The sequence below is a fragment of the Tauraco erythrolophus genome, chromosome 7 (assembly GCF_009769465.1).
Source record: "Tauraco erythrolophus isolate bTauEry1 chromosome 7, bTauEry1.pri, whole genome shotgun sequence".
NCBI lineage: Eukaryota > Metazoa > Chordata > Aves > Musophagiformes > Musophagidae > Tauraco > Tauraco erythrolophus.
The window spans coordinates 54191733-54210244 of NC_141471.1; the positions used below are offsets into that span (position 1 = coordinate 54191733).

Sequence of the window (18512 nt, forward strand, 5' to 3'; positions counted from 1 at the left end):
GTGTTCTTGTGTGATCTGATCTAGGTGGTCCTGCTCCAGCAGGGGGATTGGACTAGATGATCCTTTGAGGTCCCTTCTAATCCCTAACATTCTGTGATTCTGTGTGATTCTTTCTTTTATAAAAGCTCTGTCCTTTCACACAAATAAACACAGACTAAAGTTTGACATGCGATTCCAAATCAGTGCCAGCAACAGCTTTAGGCATTAATTTATGTATCAGAACAATAACCTTCATCAAAAAAAAACCTCTAAAGATTTATTAGATAGTGGAACTATTGAAAGAAAGATAGAAGAAATGATTACTGAATACATTTCCTATCATATGTCTACACTTTGCTATGCCACCATCATCTTAAGCAGTGCTTACTCTACTGAGCAATACCAGGTTACGAGAGTGAACATCAAACAACAGGTTCCAAACAGAAGTGGATCCCATCAAATCCATTTACATGCCACTTTATAGGTGGAACACAAAAAAAGGATTTCTCACTGTACAAAGTCCTGAAGTCAAACACTGAAGCTGTAATACAGCAAGAGGCACATCTCTCCTTCAAATTAGTGATAAAAGATCTTTATGCACTACCTGACAGAAAAAAGTTTCCTACAACACTCCAAACAGTACTTCAGCGCACACATACAAGGATGAACACAACCTCCTCCTAGCATCTCATAACAACTCCCAGAATGGGGAGACGCTGGAAAATTTCAATAACTCTTTGTTGCAAGCTAGGAATTCAAGAGAAATCCATTGGGCACATCGTCACTCCAGCTGGAAAATTATAAAACCAACTCAGAGTAAAGTACTACTCTGAGGTTGGTAAGAGAAAAGTTTTCCAGGTAACCAGACATTATTACCAATAAGACCTGCAGCATAATGCCAGAGACTAACATATAAAGGAAAAAGAACTGCTGTTTTCTTTTGGTGTTTTGAGGACTCAAAATTAGACCTATTAATAAAATCACTTTAAACATCTGCTGTGTCAAAGATAATAGTAATCAAACATGAAATTCAGAGGTAGCCATAATCATGAGGACAGTTTTCCAGACAGCACAATGTTCCTGCTTATTTCCCAGTAAGATCAAATAAAAAAGGCTAATCTTCAAAATAAAAATACATTCTTACAAGCCACTGAGTCAAATAGATATGAAACAATTTTGAGTTTAGAAAAGTAAAAAGCTATCTCTCATCTATTAACGCTGAAAGTACTAAATGGCTTAGGCATTAGGATACGTGTAGAGTTCCATGTATCTGGATTTTGCCATACTTTGTCTGGTGTAAACCTGTTGAATTCCAGCTCTTAGGTCATCCCATATCTGGTCAAGACCGATCTGTTTAAGTCCATGCGGGTTCTGACTCCTATTAGATGACATTTTGTATTTCCTGTAAAGTCTTCCAGTGCAGCAGCCTGAGATCTGGTTATTCCTCCATCAGAATCACAAGTCAAGTAGCATTCTAAACTCAGTCACAGCAATTCAGCGAGATACTATTTACATACAAGGAGTGATGTTTCCCAGAAAGAGAATCTGCAAAAGGAAAAGAAAATATACCCATTATAAGACAGTCCAAATTCATTCACACTAGAGAAAAAGATATAAAATTAATTTCATCGAAACCTTTTCATTTACACAGATGAGAAATCCATTATGAGATCTGAAATACCAGAAACAAAGAACATAGTTTTGCAATTCAGCAATCCACTTCAAAATGTGACTGTTAGTGCCAAGATCTGTCCAAAGCCTGTAGATACCCAGGTCAGTGCTGCTAACAACAAAACCCTAATGCTAGTAAGAAAATGTAACAATAAAAATCTTTCCAAGCAGCAGACATTAACCTACTAAGAAGTATTTCCTCCCTATACAACAGTAAAATATCAGTATTCCCAAACAGCTCAGGGTTCTGTCATAACTCATTGTTTAACAAGCATCCTGATGGATATCCAAGATCAATCAGAAGATACTAAAAATAATTGTTTTTCCTTCAGTTATGAATAACTCTTCCAGGCTTGACATTCTATTACAGGTAACCTGAAAGTCCAAAGTATTTGGGGAGTAGAGAATTTCCTCTATCTGCTAAACACATCCTTACATTAATTTCTTTGCCAAGTAAATGAACAACACTTCCTTCACTGTCATCTTACCAGAAGGGAATATGCAGTCAATAATGGTGGGAAGAGAACAAGTAATGGAGTGCACAAAAAAAAGATTTGTGTGAATTATAAATGAAAGAATAAGAAACTAACAAAATGCACTACTCCCATGAGTGCTTAAGCACACAAAGTTTGAGAAGTAGTGAAAAGATGGTTATCAATTTATCAGCCTCATGAAATGACAAAGTGGGAAAAGGACTGGAAAGGACTTTCACCTGGAAAGGACTACTAAGAAATATCAAGCAGAGAAGATCTATTTTTACACAAGCCCTTAAAATATATTGTAATTTTAACATGTTTTATCTACCGTAGCAACAAAATTAAGAAGATACTTGAAATGACAAAGGAGGTAACACCATTTAAAAAAATTAACCCACAAATAAGAGAGTTGTACTAAGTCAGGATCAACTTACTCTTACTGCAGCCTTTAAATATATAAAGGAGGCTTATAAGAAAAATGAAGACTTTTTATCAGAGACAGAAGCAACAGGACAAGGGTCAATGGTTTTGAATTGAAAGAGGGTAGATTTAGACCGGATGTAAGAAGAAATACTTTACGATGAAGGTGGTGTGACACTGGAACAGGTTGCCCAGAGAAGCCGTGGATGCCTCATCCCTGGAAGTGTTCAAGGTCAGGCTGGACGGCGCTTTGAGCAACCTGATCTAGTGAAAGGTGTCCCTGCTCATGGCAGGGAGGTTGGACTACGTGATCTTTAAATGTTCCTTTCAGCCTAAACAATTCTGTGATTCTGCACCCTGGAGCCCACACACTGAAATACTCAAAACACGGTGAAACACGTGATGACTTTTTGTCATGCTTCCATACACAAGAAGAACACAGCTTTATGATAAACCTGTCCTGTAACAGAGACTGCTGACAAAGGCTTGTATGAACCCTTCCATAATTTCAAGGACAGCACAGGCCAAGACCTGATAAATCCTAGTATTTGTTTTTGACCTTTGAGAAGTGGGAAAATATATCCCTTCAGGATCTACAGTCTGTCATAGGTGCTTTGTCACAGCCACTTCTAGGCTGTTAGATGTTCTGCTCCAGATTTCACACTGTTTTAAAGATTAAGTGTTCTGTTATACCCTCCCCGACTCTGCCTCCCACTCAAATTATTTGTAGGACTTCTGCCTTCTCTCCTTGACCCTAAAAAGACTAGCTAAGATCGAGACATTTCTTTGGTTTTTTTTTTAGTCAATGAATCTGTCTTACCACATTAACATAGAAGTTACCACTCCTCACAGTCCTTTACTATCCACCACCCATAAGCATCTAAATCGCAAGCTCCAAGCAAAAAACGGAGAAGTATTTTCATTATGTCAATCTGAGCAATAAGTACTGTCTCATTTCAATCAGACCCTCTGTAGCTAATTTTTCTTTTCACATGAGCAAAAATTCCTTAGAAGATTAGGTGGAAAAGTAAGAATTCCCTCAATATGCATTTTGTGTTAAAACAAACACTTAAAATTTAACCTTGCCGTTCCATTTCTGGAATTACAGCAAACTAGTTATTAAAGACACATGGGAACAACACATCATCACGGTGAAGTGCAACGCAGATCACATCTTCTTTGTATTTCACTCCTTTAAGTTCTGGAAATGGAACCTGCTGCAGTACTAACAATGAGGACTTCCACAACTGAGCAACGAAAGCCCGACAGAACAAAGGTCCACGAGCAGCCACTCGCCTCTACTGTGGGAAACACGCTGAGCATGTTACACACCCACGATCTCGGACTATGATCCTAAGTCGGCATAGCAATACAAAGCAAGAAAATTAATTCTATGTCTACAATCCAGAGGAGAAGAAACTTTTTGGATCCTTAAATTGAGTGCTATTTGAACTCTCCACACAACCAAGAGAAGACACGGTTATGAATCTGCAACTCTACTATGACTGCAGTATTGTGTAAAAAGTAACGAATCATTACTCTCATTAATCTGCAAAAAGCAAGCAGCCTAGAATTAGAGTGCATTTCAGTAACAATATTTTGATGTAAGTAATACAAAGTACTTCACTGCTGTATAAACGTTCGTAACAAAGGGCCAACCCCTTGCTAGCTAGCAGAACGCATAATAACCACTACAGAAGTTCACAACTGGGCCAAGGTCCCTTCCCAGGCAGCCTGCGACAGCCATGGCTCTTACTCAGACATCTTTCCAGGTGTGGGTAAGAGGCAGCCACCACGTCACTGCAAGCCTGCGGTCACCAGCTGCCCAGCGGATGCGGAGTTTCCTCCTCTACGATGATGGAAATACTTAGCTTTCTTCTCCAGTTAAGCACGTCCTAGTTTTTATGTACCTCGGTGCATCTACAAATACTATCTTTTCCCCACAGTCTTTTAAACTCAGTGTTCCTCATTCACACTGTACTAATTATCCCTCCTCTAACCCTAAAGTAAACCTCTGAAATTACATCAGGATGCAGCCCTTAAAAATAATGCCATGAGAAAGAACGTGTTTGGTTTTTTTGTGTTTTTTTTTTTTTAATTTTCTCATGCGGTCCACTACATAGAAATATCTTTTCTTTACAAGCTATAAATTCCACTGCATTTTACAACATTAGCTCACTATCCCTTGGCTGGCTTCCAATTTGAATTTTGCAGTTATAGACACGAATACAGAATGATAGCATCACATCACTAACTTCCTAGATTCAATTTACTTCTTCCAGTTAGCTACTAGTTAACACAGTTGGGAAATAAAGCAATAGATGAATAATGCTATAAACTGTGGAGTCTCCTTCTCTGGAGATGTTCAAAACCTGCCTGGACGCGTTCTTGTGTGATCTAATCTAGGTGGTCCTGCTCAGGCAGGGAGATTGGACTAGATGATCCTTTGAGGTCCCTTCCAATCCCTACCATTCTGTGATACTACTATTTTTTTTTTCAGATTTATTCATATGCAGAAAAATAGAAAGGTAATTATTAATATATTACCTTAACAGGAGTAAAATTTCACTACATAAGAATACTTTAACTACAAAAGCATATTTATGAAAGCAGCCATTTGTACTTAGTGGTCAAACTAAGCTATGGTGTTACATGGATAGAGAGCGGAGGGTTAAAACAAGGCTTCATTACTCAGCACAATTATTATACACAAACATCCAGTGAAATCACAAAGTTCTGTTTCATGTGGAAGTTGCAAGTGTCATTTTCAAAATTATTTTTGTGATTCACGCACAGAGAACCTCTCCTAGGCAAACAATTCTGGAAGGTGGAATCTGGTCCACAGTGTTAACACTGCATTTCTCTACCCCACGTCCCAACTGCTAAACTTACAAAGAAGAAGAATAAAGAGTTTAGAAGTCTGTCATTTCTCAGCACCCGGGCTGCATGCATGCAGCTGCCAAGAGCAAGGCGCCCTCCCAAGAACCATGAATTGCTACACATAAACTAAAACCTCGACGTTAAGTCATAACCTTCACATCAGTGAGATCCCTCACCTTCCCAAGGGCTGTTGACAGGACTATACACAAGTCAGTCTTGAAGTCAGCGTGGTTTCTCACCCAAACAGATCAAACTCGCTGGTGACCTGCTTCGTGGACAGGATCACCTGCCCAAGTTGCAATATCTGCTCTGTAGCTCTGTACTGGAGGACCTAGACTTTGCTATATCTTCAGGAGCAGCTATATTTACATGAAAAACCTAGCCCTGCAGTTTGCAGCTGATTTGATGAATTTGATGAATACAATTTGATGAAGCAGTATGACAGTGTTCAATGCCATCCTGTCTTTCAACCCTGCATTCAAGTACTGCAATTAAAACACTGTCAAACAAAATTGTCATTTCTGCCCGTGCCAATTGTCATGAGGAGGTAATATTTCTGCCAAAACTTTAGAACAACAGCCTTGAAGGACAGAGGGAAACGCTATTCCCTCCTTTTCATTATCAGGGGGACAACACCTCATATGCAAGGAAACACATCACATTGATCCACAAAAACAAAATCACTGTTTTCCATCTAATAATATAGTGTTTCTTTTAGATATCCCACTTGAGGAAAATGATGTGTATGCCAAATGAGGCCTATAAGAAAACCTGAAAGTTAACCCTACTTTTACCTAACACACATAATAAACCCCACCAACTTTACAGCACCCCAAGCCATCTGCTGGAGTGACCACCTCATTTCTATGTCCTAACAAAACGTAACTTTCAGCTTCACAGCTCCAAGGCCTATGCATCACCCGTTTTTCTCCCACAACCACTTGTTTCTAAACTACAGATTTCAAGATAGCTTACTTCAATAATTGTATAAATAATTACAGACAGAATTTGAAGTTGTCACCTTCTTGGCCCAGTAAGAACTTACGGGTCCAGAGCAAGGTTTTCCAACTGACCCAAGAGCCCAGATAGTGGTGGTTTTTGCTTCTTTTAAAGACATAGTAGAGAGGCACGGAACCTAGACTTAGTCATTTCCAAGTATTTTACCCCTTGTCTAATTTCAAACACGAGGAGAACATTCTTGTTACACCTAACAGCGTGAGTTAAGGTGACCAGATTTAATCATACCAAAACCAAGCACATTAAGGAAGAGAAGCAAGTTTTACTAATAAGCTATGGTAGAATGAATGCCATTAAAAATAAGTTCAAAGACCTTTAGGGTTACCAAGTTTCTAAAGTTTACAAGTGTGTATTAAAAGGCAGAATTTCACCTCTGTACACCGCCTCAAATCCGTCTTCTAAAACCAAATGCAAGTTTCCCAGTAACAAAAATACAGTACGAGTTCATTTGGACACTGGCTGCAGTTTGACATCTTTTGTAAAAATTGGTGCAGTGACCACGTTCACTTAAATGGCCACTACAAGAAAAATATCAGCCCTCTGTGCTGAAAAGACAAAGTATAATAAGCATTTAATCTTTGGCTTCAAAACACAAGAAAAAGGAGTAAGTTTAATGCAGCCACACAGTTAAAAATGCAAGATGAAATTCCTCTTGCCAAACTTCCCTCACCATTTTTCCAGCTTGACTGCTTTAATTTACTTCATCGTGCTCTCCTGTTGCTGCATTTCAGCAAGTCTGATCCAGAAATTCAACATATGCTCTTGTATCCAGCAAACACCACACTCAAAAAGGTTCCCAACCACTTTTACACCCTGAAAGTCTGTTACCTTCACACTGAGCCAAGGCAACTATTAAGGTTATTTACCCAAGGTACGCAATGCTGATTGAACCAATGCCATACGACACAAAAAGTATTTTCAAAAAACTAAACCAGAAGCACACTAAACACTACCTTTGTTCTAACACAAGCTGTTTGCTTGTTCTTATACTATTTTAAAAGCAACTTAAGATACTGGATGCTGGTTTATACTCTAGCTCAAATAAATTTCCAAATCACCGTAGTTAATGTGACCGTAAAATATTATCGTATCAAAATATTTGGCAAGTTTTTGCCTTACAGTAAGCATCCAAAGGCACATCTGTTGTTTTCATTGTTAGGCAAACCCCTCTTGTAATCAAAGGAGTCAATTTATTATTCATATATACTCACCAAACATGGACAGTTTCATATATAGGACACTGCAAATGATCCATCCAACAAATCAGGCTTAAGATTCTTCTTGAAGTCATGCAAACGCACACCGTTTGAAAAGGCTTGTAAATGCAAAGCACAGAGCTGAGAACAATACACCTCCCTCCAATGCTAGTTAGCCTGTAAGATACAATCTACATGATTAATCAGATATAAGCATTGGGGCGAGGTGGGGAGGAGCTTAAAAATTCTCTTTGTTTTCACCTTTTACTTCTTTGCCTTTAAAATTTATAAGCTATTTATTGGATTTTTTTTCCAGGTTAAAAACATCTCTTGAATCTTAAAGGATGCAACCTCCATTCTAGCACACATTTGTGTTTGATGGAATTTATGATTTCAAACACTTTTTTATATCCACGTACCTATAAATTAACTATTTTATGTTTACTTGACTTCAGTTGAGGTTATCATTATGAGGTCAAAATGATAATGTGATATAGCTTAGTTGAGCCATGGTCCTGCACGCAACATTTTATAGCACTGACATTTCTATCCAGAAGTATTTTAGTCACTAAATATACAGACTATAAACTAGGCAGATAGTTTATGCACATAAAGTGACCCAATCCTTAAAGCAAGACTAGGAGCAAGCATAATGTCCTTAGTACTTTACATGCTACAAATGTGTAATTAATCAAAACGTGGAGAATCTGTCTATAGTAGATATTTCCAATGCAGCCCACAAATGAAACTACAACCACTGTAAAATATGGTTATTCCAGAAATCATATCAGTACCAGAGGAGAAATATTACAATCTCTTCTCCTTTTTCAAAATCAAAGATATTTAAGAGACAAATTATGCAAATTACAGTGTTCAGTTCCTCTGTATTATTACAAAATACTGAGTTACATGTCATGTGAAAAGCTTTAGCTCATCTTATTTTCAAGAGAATTAAATTCAGTTCATCTCATCACAAAAAGGCAGATGTATACATGCATATACTCCTCCCTTCCAAAAGCTGTCTTGGGGTGGTAAAAGCGTTCTACGCAGCATTTTTTTTAAAAAAGTAGTTTAGAGTAGAAGCAAGTAGGCTCAATTTGCCAGTAGCTCAATACCAAGTTGTGTAAATTTGGTGTTAAGTTGGAGAAGTTGCTACTTTTCCTCCCTGATGATGCCTTCACTTGGGGGCTTCAGTGTTCTTCCCACACCCCCTCCTCTATCAGTTACAGCTCTCATCAATCGTATCTAAAGCGCTACAAGGAATACAACCCTACATTACTTCATGTGCCAGTGATACAGTTGCCAGCTGAAAAAATAAAACAAAAGCCTGGATGTGTTCTTCACTGCTAGAAAGACACTCAAATTCACCTTTATTTTCAAATTTAAACACTATATGGAAGTAACTTGGAATTGACGTTTTTATACCTTTCTTATTTACTTAAATGATCATGTTCACTAGAAGCCTTTTTAACGCACATGGTGTTAATCCAGATGCCTGGTTAGAAGGATTTTTCCAAATATAAATGACTATTCCTCAGAAAAGCGCCATGCAAGTTTCAGTGTGCCGCTTTTTCACTTCTCTCTGCCTATTCTTTTATTAGTTCTTATCATTCTTTCCTTACTTCTGAATTTCAGCTTTACCCTTGTCTTCCTTGAGCAAACAGTTCCTGCAACTTTTGACAGAGATCTCACTGCAGTGATGCAATAGCTAATACAAAACAAAAAAAATACATACATGTGCTGCCTAATGAACAGAGGCTAGGTCTAGACTAGACAGGGTTTGCTGATGTAACCATATGAACAAACTCTCCCTTCTGCACTTGCAGCTGAAGTCAACTTTGGTCAGTATTAACAACCCTGCCAACAAGAAAAGTTTCACAGTACTCTTACTGCACTAACACCAACTTCGAAAATAATGTAAGTAACAATATCCTTAATACTACCATACAGGTAAAACTTTTCAGGTTTTTGTCTGACCATCTTGAAGAGAGTTCACTTTTTTGCTGTTCAAGTAATCCTTCTGTACAAGGTTTTTAGACTACTCCTAAACTGAACATGTCCTTTCTAACCGGCGGTCTCAGGTTTTCCTGTGCTACAAACAGGATGCAGACCCTACAGTGTTTTTTAACTGAGCCTGCAGTGATAAGCTTCATAGCTTCTTAAAACACTGACTATGCTCAGCTCTTACATCTTGGAAAAACGAAGACTGCAGACTAGGAAAAGAACAATACTGCGTGCAGAGAGAATCAAGTCAAGATACAAATGCACTGAAGAGGAGGAAGAAAGGTTTACACAAGACAAAGGGCCTTGAGTATTCCCAGTCTCTCTCTGGCTTAAATCATATATAGAGCCAGTCTGCATTTAAAAAAAAACAAAACAAACAAAAAAAAACACACTCCAAACAACAACAACAAAAAACAACGAAAACCCCAGCAACAAAATCCAAACACACATAAGCCTTGAAGGACAATGCACTTGAAGATGGATTTCTTGAATCAGCCAGGAAGATGCAGAAAAAGAGAATGAGGGAAGACAAGCCATGAAAACATGATGCTAGTTACCGAACATGCCAAGCAGAAGATAGAACACACCTTGTTTTTCTTTAAAAGAATAAGAAGGGAAAAAAAAAAAAAAGACAACTCAGCAGTGGAGAGTCATATCAAATGCAACGGAACAAGAACACACTCAGAAGACTCTGGAAACCCTGAAACATCTTGGGTTGAGGCCATCTAAACTTTAACTAAAACCAACTTAATAAGCTGAAACACCGAGATCCTACTGATCTCCATCAATAAAATCTTGCTATAGTCTTACAGGCCACTTCGGACACAGCATGATCTCCACCAGAACCCGCAAACCAAGCCTCTGAACTGACACGAGCCCTCCTCCATTGTAACAGCACTCAATGCACCACAACATACACTTTCATAACAACCTGTTAGATTCAAACAGCAGTTTTCACCTGTAATTATGTTTCCACACAGTTTTCCCAGGCTCTTGGAAGGTGGTGATTCTTACCAGCACTTTAAAAAGTACTAACATTAATGAGCATAAAACAATTCTGGCTGGAATCTCTTTCCAACAGCTTGCTAACTTTACAGCATCTTCCATCTTGTTACTTTTGCAAGAGCTCAACTGATCAAGCCAATGCAGTTTCCCACTTCAATTTATAAATAAAGATTATGGTCACACTGATACATCTTGCAAACGGTCTGACATTTTCAGATGTTCAAATATACCACAAGAGCATGGCTTAAATACTGAAGAGCTTCCTCCTATTTTCATCTTCATGCTAACACTTCATTCTGAAGCAATGAGGATTGCAACTATCATACAGTAAAAACAGTCTACAGATCAAGGACTGCTGCAGTTACTCGCACTCATTTCCTGTGTTAGACTAAATCACTACCCTGAGAAAGCTGCCCCTTCTAGGTTTGGGTTTTTTGGTTTGGTTTGGTTTTTTTAAATCAGGTCTACATTAAGTGCAGATGTATCTGCTAGCAATCTAGATTACTACTATGATACAGTGCTGCAAACACTGTTAGCAGTGAACAGTACAGCTCCTATGTATTTCATTCCAGATGCCTAAATATTGACAAGACACACTCACTTCTACAGCCAGCAAGGAAAAGAATGAGAACTTTCTCATTACAGTCTAGAGACTCATACATGATTTTTCTAGTTCAGCTATGAAATCTGATCTGTAACAGCCCTAACTCATAACAAAGAATTTATACCTCACAAAAAGTCAGTTCTGCATAAATTCAGTATAATTTTCAGCAAATTTTTAATCAGTTTTGACTTCTCATGACTGCAAACAGGTGTGCCTGGTACAGAAGTGAAACAGTTTAATTTAATTCTGTAAAAGTTAAAATTGACACACATCCCTAACAGCCACACTCAAATCCTGCTTCTTGTTGATTGAGCTTGCACCATTAAGTTTTAAAGCTAAGCCTGCAGTAGAACCTAACAAAATCAATTTAATTACTTAAGCGTTTTGATTTTATACTACTCCTATTAGTGATAGCACTCTAGCAAAGGCACGCTTTCAGAGATAACAAAACTTTTCCAAAGTTATCTCTGAAAAAAGCACAGGAAGAGAACAATCTGTTTTCTTAAGAAAATGCAAAAATTTTTAAAAAGTGTTTTCAACTGTATAGTGAAAAGTTTCTCCTTTGGCTACCTAGAAGAACATTTGCCCATGACCTTAATACCACAAAAAGCAAGATGGAAAGACTAGCAGCTAACAAAACAAGAACTATTTCCTATAACCCTTTTTTCCCCTCAATTCAGTCCACCAAACTTTAGATAAAACTTCCAGATGACAGTCTCCACTGCTGTGAGACTAGAGGAGCTTGAAAATCTACATATGAAATTAAGTTTAAATTACAGAGCAAAACAGGGTGAACTAAGGTCACATCAGCAGCCTTACTTCTGAACTCTAATCCACATTAAGATGTTGTCCAACCTTAAACACACAGAACAACAAAAAGCCAAGTTATATCAGATGCAAATAAACACAAACAAGAAGGTTCTGAGTCTGACTATGGCTGAAATTGCATTCCCATCCTAATAAAATGAATTCTTGCAGCTTCCTGCTTTAAAATGAAAAAATTAACTTTTGTCCACCTTGTATACTAATAAATCAAATTCGTTTGGGTCCCACTAGCAAAACCACTAGTATTTCCACAAAAACGGGAGAAGAGAGGCATGTGCGTATTTCCAAAAGATCAGTCCAATGCCAGAGCAGAGTGAAAAGCTGCCCGCACTACAAAAACTTTCCATCATGATTCTCATCATCCTATATGCGAATAAAGAGCTTCCATTTCTCCTTCAAAGTTAACACCAAGTTTAAGACACACAGGAACTAGAGCAAATCTAATGAAATCCAAAGACAAGGAGCATTTTCTATCACCTTTACATACTTCTAATTTAAAGAAAAAGAACTCAACAGTATTGAACTGATATTCTAATCTAGTGTGTAACTACAAAGACCTCAAAGAAAACGTCTTTGGTCCTTTATTCTTAGTACTGATGTCAAGCAATGCCTTGTGCCTGCTTGATCAAGCCACAGCAGTGAACCTTCCAACTCCAAAACCAGAACAATCAAAAGGGGAAGAGAAGGAGCCAATATTAATTCTTTCAGAGTTTTTAGAAGAACAGCATATCAAAGTTATACTGTTTATTCAAGAATCATAGAACAGTTTGGTTTGGAAGGGACCTTTAAAGATCATCCAGTTCCAGCTCTCCTGCCATAGGCAGGGACACCTTCCACTAGATCAGGTTGCTCAAAGCCTCATCCAATCTGGCCCTGAACACTTCCAGGGATGGGGAATCCACGACTTCTCTGGGCAACCTGTTCTAGTGCTTTGCCACCCTCATAATAAAGAATGGCTTAGGTCCAATCTAAAGCTACCCTCTTTCAGCTTAAAACTATTGCCCCTTGTCATGTCATCACCTGCCCTGGTGAAAAGTCTTTCTTATAAGCCCCTCTTCGAGTACTGAAAGGCCTCAATAAGGTCTCCCTGAAACTGTCTCTTCTCCAGGCTGAACCACCCCAGCTCTCTCAGCCTGTGTTCATAAGAGAGGTGCTTCAGCCCTCAGATCATCTTCATGGCCCTCCTCCGGACCTGCTCCAACAGGTCCATGTCTTGTGCTGGGGGCCCCAGAGCTGGATGCAGTACTCCAGGTGGGGTCTCAGGAGAGTAAAATAGAGGGTAAGAATCACCTCCCTCAACCTGCTGGTCATGCTTCTTTTTACAAGTCCAGGATACAATTGGCAAAGAAGGCTGGGCAATCCTGAAGATAAAATACAACAGATCTCAACTCTGGCAAAAATTTACATATGACTCTATACCAGTTTTCTGAAGTGCAAAACAGAATTAATATTTTCCTATTTTCACAGTAGCCTTCATTCATTTTTTTCCAAGGCTCACAGTTGAAATGAGATTTGAAAAACATTACATTAAATAAAGTGGAAGATAATAGATGTTTGGTTTGTTTAAAAAAACGTATTCCATTTTGACCTGTATCATTTATAAGACGTGAGGTAGCAACATGAAGCAGTTCACTGTTGTGGCACCAGAGATTCTGTAGGAAAAAGTAAACTACCAGAAAATCGCCCACTGGGACACCCATTATTTCCTAAATCAGTGCTTTTCCCAGCAGCTGTACGGCAACTATTCCCTGATTTAACCTAATATAACTACTCACGCTGGAAAATGCAACAAGTGTTTAAATCTGACAATGTCCCATCCCTGCAGTTATGTCAGAGGCTACAAGTTATAGCACTATAGCTGGGCGCAGCAGCTCAGGACAATTTTATTACCAAGCCATTTAGTTGTATCTGTAACAGGTCTGAACTGCAGTGTTGTAGAAACATCAATAGTCAATCTGTAGTAGTTCTTCCATTGAAAAACCTACAACTCTTATAATAAAACAGCAAGTTACTTATGTAGACAAGGTCAACAGCTCTCTATAATTTTCCAATCATTACATTTTCTTGCCTTTTCCTTACTGAAAATTTTCCTTTAATAAGTAAGGGAAACTCGATGATCTCTGTGACAAATCAAAAAAAAAAAAAAAAAAAGGCAGTTTAAGTTCGCATGCTGTATAGGCTACAACTTCTACCTGGGCATCTAATCATTGGTTCCAACAATCACTTCTTTACAAGGAGATTATCTGGAAAAATACAGTAATTAAAAAGTTTTTATTAGTTTACTCTTGCCAAAAAGTCAATGCTGGCATCTAAGTAGTCCGTTTAAACCAACTTCATGCATTCCTAAAGCACATGCAGAAATTCCAAGACCAAATTTTCCATGATTCTCGTAACAAACCCCATAGTAAATCTAAAACACAGAGCTTTTCTAGCTACCGAAACAAAAAAAACTCCCCACACTGTCCCAGTTAAAACCAGGATATCCACACTCTTCTTTCTTTCAGCTCTGTGCTGCAGGAAGACTGTTATCAGCCTGCAGGCTGCTGGGACTGCCTGTGCATGTCCTCCTGGCATGCCCATCCAAGAGGGCCACTTACCATGTTTTCCTCCTGATACACACAGACCCCGTTGAACAGCAGGAGAAAGTACAGCAGCATGGCCATACTATTGAACAGCAGCACTGATCCAGTCACTTTACACTTTAACCTGATTCTGCCCTCTGCAAGTTAGAAAATCCTGGTTGAAAAGTGTAGTACACATGACATTGGCATACACCTGTAACACACTGACAACCTCTTACTAGGACAACCTCCTGACTTCACATTCGTGATGCAAATTTTTGATGTTGAGAGTGCTATAAGTGCAAGTGGAACATCTTTAAAGCTGTTTCGTCCACTAGGATTTAAAAAAAAAAAACAAACCACAACCCACACAAACTACAATGCCAAGAGAGAAGACTCCAGGTACACCAAATTCATGCAGCCACTGACACCCAGGATGTGACTCATCATTAAGCTGGGCCCTACTGAAGTAATTGTGACTACACAAAACTAGGCACTACTTGAGAAATGCAACAGATGAAAAGCAGTACTCGGAGATCTTAACATATAAGTTGTAAGAAAACACTTTTTAAGCTGAACATCTGAGATAACTTTCTCAAAGGACTCAGTATTGGTTTTGTAACAATACAGCTAGAATGTAAGACTTACACTAAGCTAACTTCAAAAAAGCCACCCCCAAATCAGTATCCAAATGAGGGTGTGCATCAATTTAGCTTAAATTAATTTAAATGATTTAAAATAAAGCAACGTGATTTTCTCATGCCAACAGTGTAAGTAACAGACCCAAGTTATAAGGCAAGTTCAAATCACTGTATAGAAGACTAAGGTGGAAGAAAAATTATGCAGTTAAACCAGCACAACTGTTTTGTCAGCCAAGGACCAGGGTGCATATGCCTAATTTAGGTGCTTAAACTATGAAACTGTTCTCTACAGGACCCCTGGATAGGTCATGGAAAGTCTCCTCCAGAGGGGTAATTCAGATCAGAAGCCTAGTTCAGTTGCTCTGAGGTATTGTTGAGTTACTAGCATCTGTGTGTACTCAGCTGAGAAATTAAGAAGCTGTTAATGCTACACACCGAACCTGGATTCTAGAGTTAGGTGTACAAATTACTCCCAAGATCAAGTGTGAAGTGTGTCTCCCATGCCTCCACGGGCCAACTAAGTCCAGTGTTTCAGCTGTATCTCAAATACATGGTGACAATATGACTGCAAAATGTAACCGAACTTAAGACCAAAGCCACTAAGACAGACGTAAAATAAGAAGCTGGGCAACAAATACTGAGAAACAAGAGAAGTCGCAAAGCAGAGGGAAAAGACTTTTCTAGTAGAGTCACCACCCAGAGACACAAAGTGTCAATGCAACACAGACACCTAACCATCAATACACAACGTTTCAGCAAGCAACCCCCTGTGAGCATCTCTGGAGTAAAACCTACGCACCATGGTTATCTATGAAGTATCTTACTACTTCCACAAAGAGGATGCATCCCAAACACACTCCATATCAACTAAGTACCAATTCACAATATGATATTACAAACAATATTTGGCCTAATTTAAGTCACATGGTCACTAGGTATTTCTGGTCCCCACAGAACATTCCTCCTAGTCCTGCCAAGAGGATCTCCAAGACAGACCTTTTTTTTCCCCAGACTAGCATCAGGGTACGTGTGTGTATTAGGGCAGAAGTATATGATTATATATGAACACATATACTGGGGGAAAAGGTTGTTGAGAGAGTCAGCAACAAAACAAATGAAAACAAAATAAGGTAAAACAAATAAGTAATCTGTGTCCTCTTAGTGCTGACTGACAAGTATACAGATAACCTAGGGTTAAATTCCTTTCTCCTCTAAGGCACAGCTGGAGGATTTAAATACAAAGTGAGGGAGACAGCATGTGAGTCTACAAAGGAAAGGAGTGTGTGGAAAGGAAGAGTATTAGGTGAGATCACAAGGAAGGTTTTAATGACAGGAAAACAAGATCAGAAGGGCAAAAAAACATAGTGAAGGAATTAGTTACAGGGAGGAAGAAAACTGAAAGGAGAAAGGTAACAGGGGGAAAATGAAGGTGATGGACTGTAACTTGAAGAGGAAATAAGGAGGATGGGAAAAGGATCCCAGTAAGGACACAGCTTTCAGTGGCAAAGTTACTGGGAAACAAATGAGATGATTATTTGCAATGACAAAAAACTGCAGGACTAGACACCTGGATGGAAGCAACAAACGCACAGACAGATAAAAGGTTACAGGGGGCACCTTCTCTGGTAAGGCCACAACAGTAGGTGGCAAGAGGGGAAGCCTTGACAGTGGGAGAAACCTGGAGAAGGTGACCACGAGGAGCTGCGGGAAATAACCCCCCAGGCCCTACGACGGTATTGGGGACACGGGGAAATTTCTGTAGGTAAAGCAAACAGTTCCTAGGCAGACGCGAGCATCACCAGGGCTCTGGGGATGGCTGGGGAACAAGAGGGTGAAAGGAAGCGGCCCAGAGGACAGCGAAGACAGAAGGGAGGCGAACACCTGGAAACAGTGCCCAGTGAGGCTACGGACAACGCTCAAGGGGAGAAGAGCAGAGACCCGGGACGAGCAGGGCCGGGTATGGCTGGGGTGGGTAGTCCCGGGACAGGGGACAAAGCGAGGGCACGGGGCTGCGGAGGACGGGCCCGAGGGGCCGGGGTCTGAGAGCCCGCGGGGCAGGAGGGAGAGGCAGGGGCAGCCACGCGGGGGCCACAGCCACGGAGGAGGGCAGGGAGGCGGAGGGCAGGGCCGGGCCGACACGGGGAGGCAGGCAGGGAGCGGGCAGGCCGGCCGGCGGGCAGAGCCGGCGGAGCCGGGGCACCGGGCGGCCGGCGGGGCGGGCTCCCGCGCCACAATGGGGGCGATGCGTTCCGAGTGCGCAGTTCGCGGCCTCCCCGCTCCGACCCGGCCCGCGGCTCCCCGGGCCGTATCTGCGAGCGGGCCGGACAACAGCTCCCGCCATCTCCCTCGCGCCGGAGCCAGGTGCGCGCCCGGGAGAAGAAAGGCGGGCGGCCGGGCCGGGCCAGGCCTCTCCTTCCCCCGCTCCCGCTCCCCGCGGAGTGACTCAGTGCCGGGCCCCGCTCCGCCAGGCCCGAACGGTCTCGGCCCAGCGGGGCCGCCGCCTCCTCCTCCCGGGCCAGGCCCGGCCCGGCCTCGCTGCGACACAGCGCCGCGGCCTCCGCGCACTCACCAGCATCGCGCGTCCCGCAGAGTCAGGCCGCGTCCGCCCGCCCCTTCCGCCTCCGCCGGGCCCGGATCTGCCGCCGCCGCCACCTCCCCCCGGCGCGGCCCGGAGAGCGCCGAAGCGCCGCCCCGCGCCGCCCGCCCCGCCCCGGCTCCCGCGGGGCGGCTGGGCCGGCGGTTGCCGGCGCTGGGAGCGAGCGGCCGCTCCGCCCTCTCCCCTGAAGTTGGGGCTGGGGCCGCGGTGCCGCGGGTCTGCCCTCGCCCGCACCGCCGGCGGGGCCGGGGAGCCGGGGAGCTCGGGGTGACCGCAGCCTTGCTCGGCCTCTCCGCGCAGCCTGCCCGCCGGCGGCCGGTGGCGCGGGCGGGGGCCGGCCGCTGCCATCTCCTCGTCCGCCGGGCCCTGCTCTGCCCGAGGGGTCGTCGCTCCGACCCCCCTGAAAAGTTAGTCCAGTGCCAGAGGAGCTGTCAGATGTGTTTCAGGATGGCACCGTTAGACGCGATAAGGCTTTTCTCCGTCCATAACTGGGCGGCCACTTTTGTATTGGTGAGAAACGTGGTTTTCCAGCGTGTCCTGGACCTAACGAGCTGCACCGCGCGCGGTCCCGGAGCACGAGTGGGTGGTACAGCTGTGCGTGAAGAGCTTGTCCTTGTCGAGCAAGTGTTAAACCGAG

At 41.6% G+C, this 18512-nt stretch overlaps 1 protein-coding gene across 1 annotated transcript in view; it reads right to left on the reverse strand.

Annotated features, from left to right (window-relative positions):
• The window catches only part of CUL1 (cullin 1), a 56257-nt gene extending 38369 nt beyond the window's left edge, over window positions 1–17888 (reverse strand). The window contains exons 1-2 of the mRNA XM_086614427.1: window positions 17849–17888; window positions 1232–1524 (exon numbers count right to left, since the gene is read on the reverse strand). Of these exons, the coding sequence (XP_086470553.1) occupies window positions 1232–1371 (140 nt within the window). The 5' untranslated portion in view covers window positions 1372–1524; window positions 17849–17888. The remainder of the gene's footprint in view (window positions 1–1231; window positions 1525–17848) is intronic.
• Between the last annotated feature and the right edge of the window lie 624 nt (window positions 17889–18512).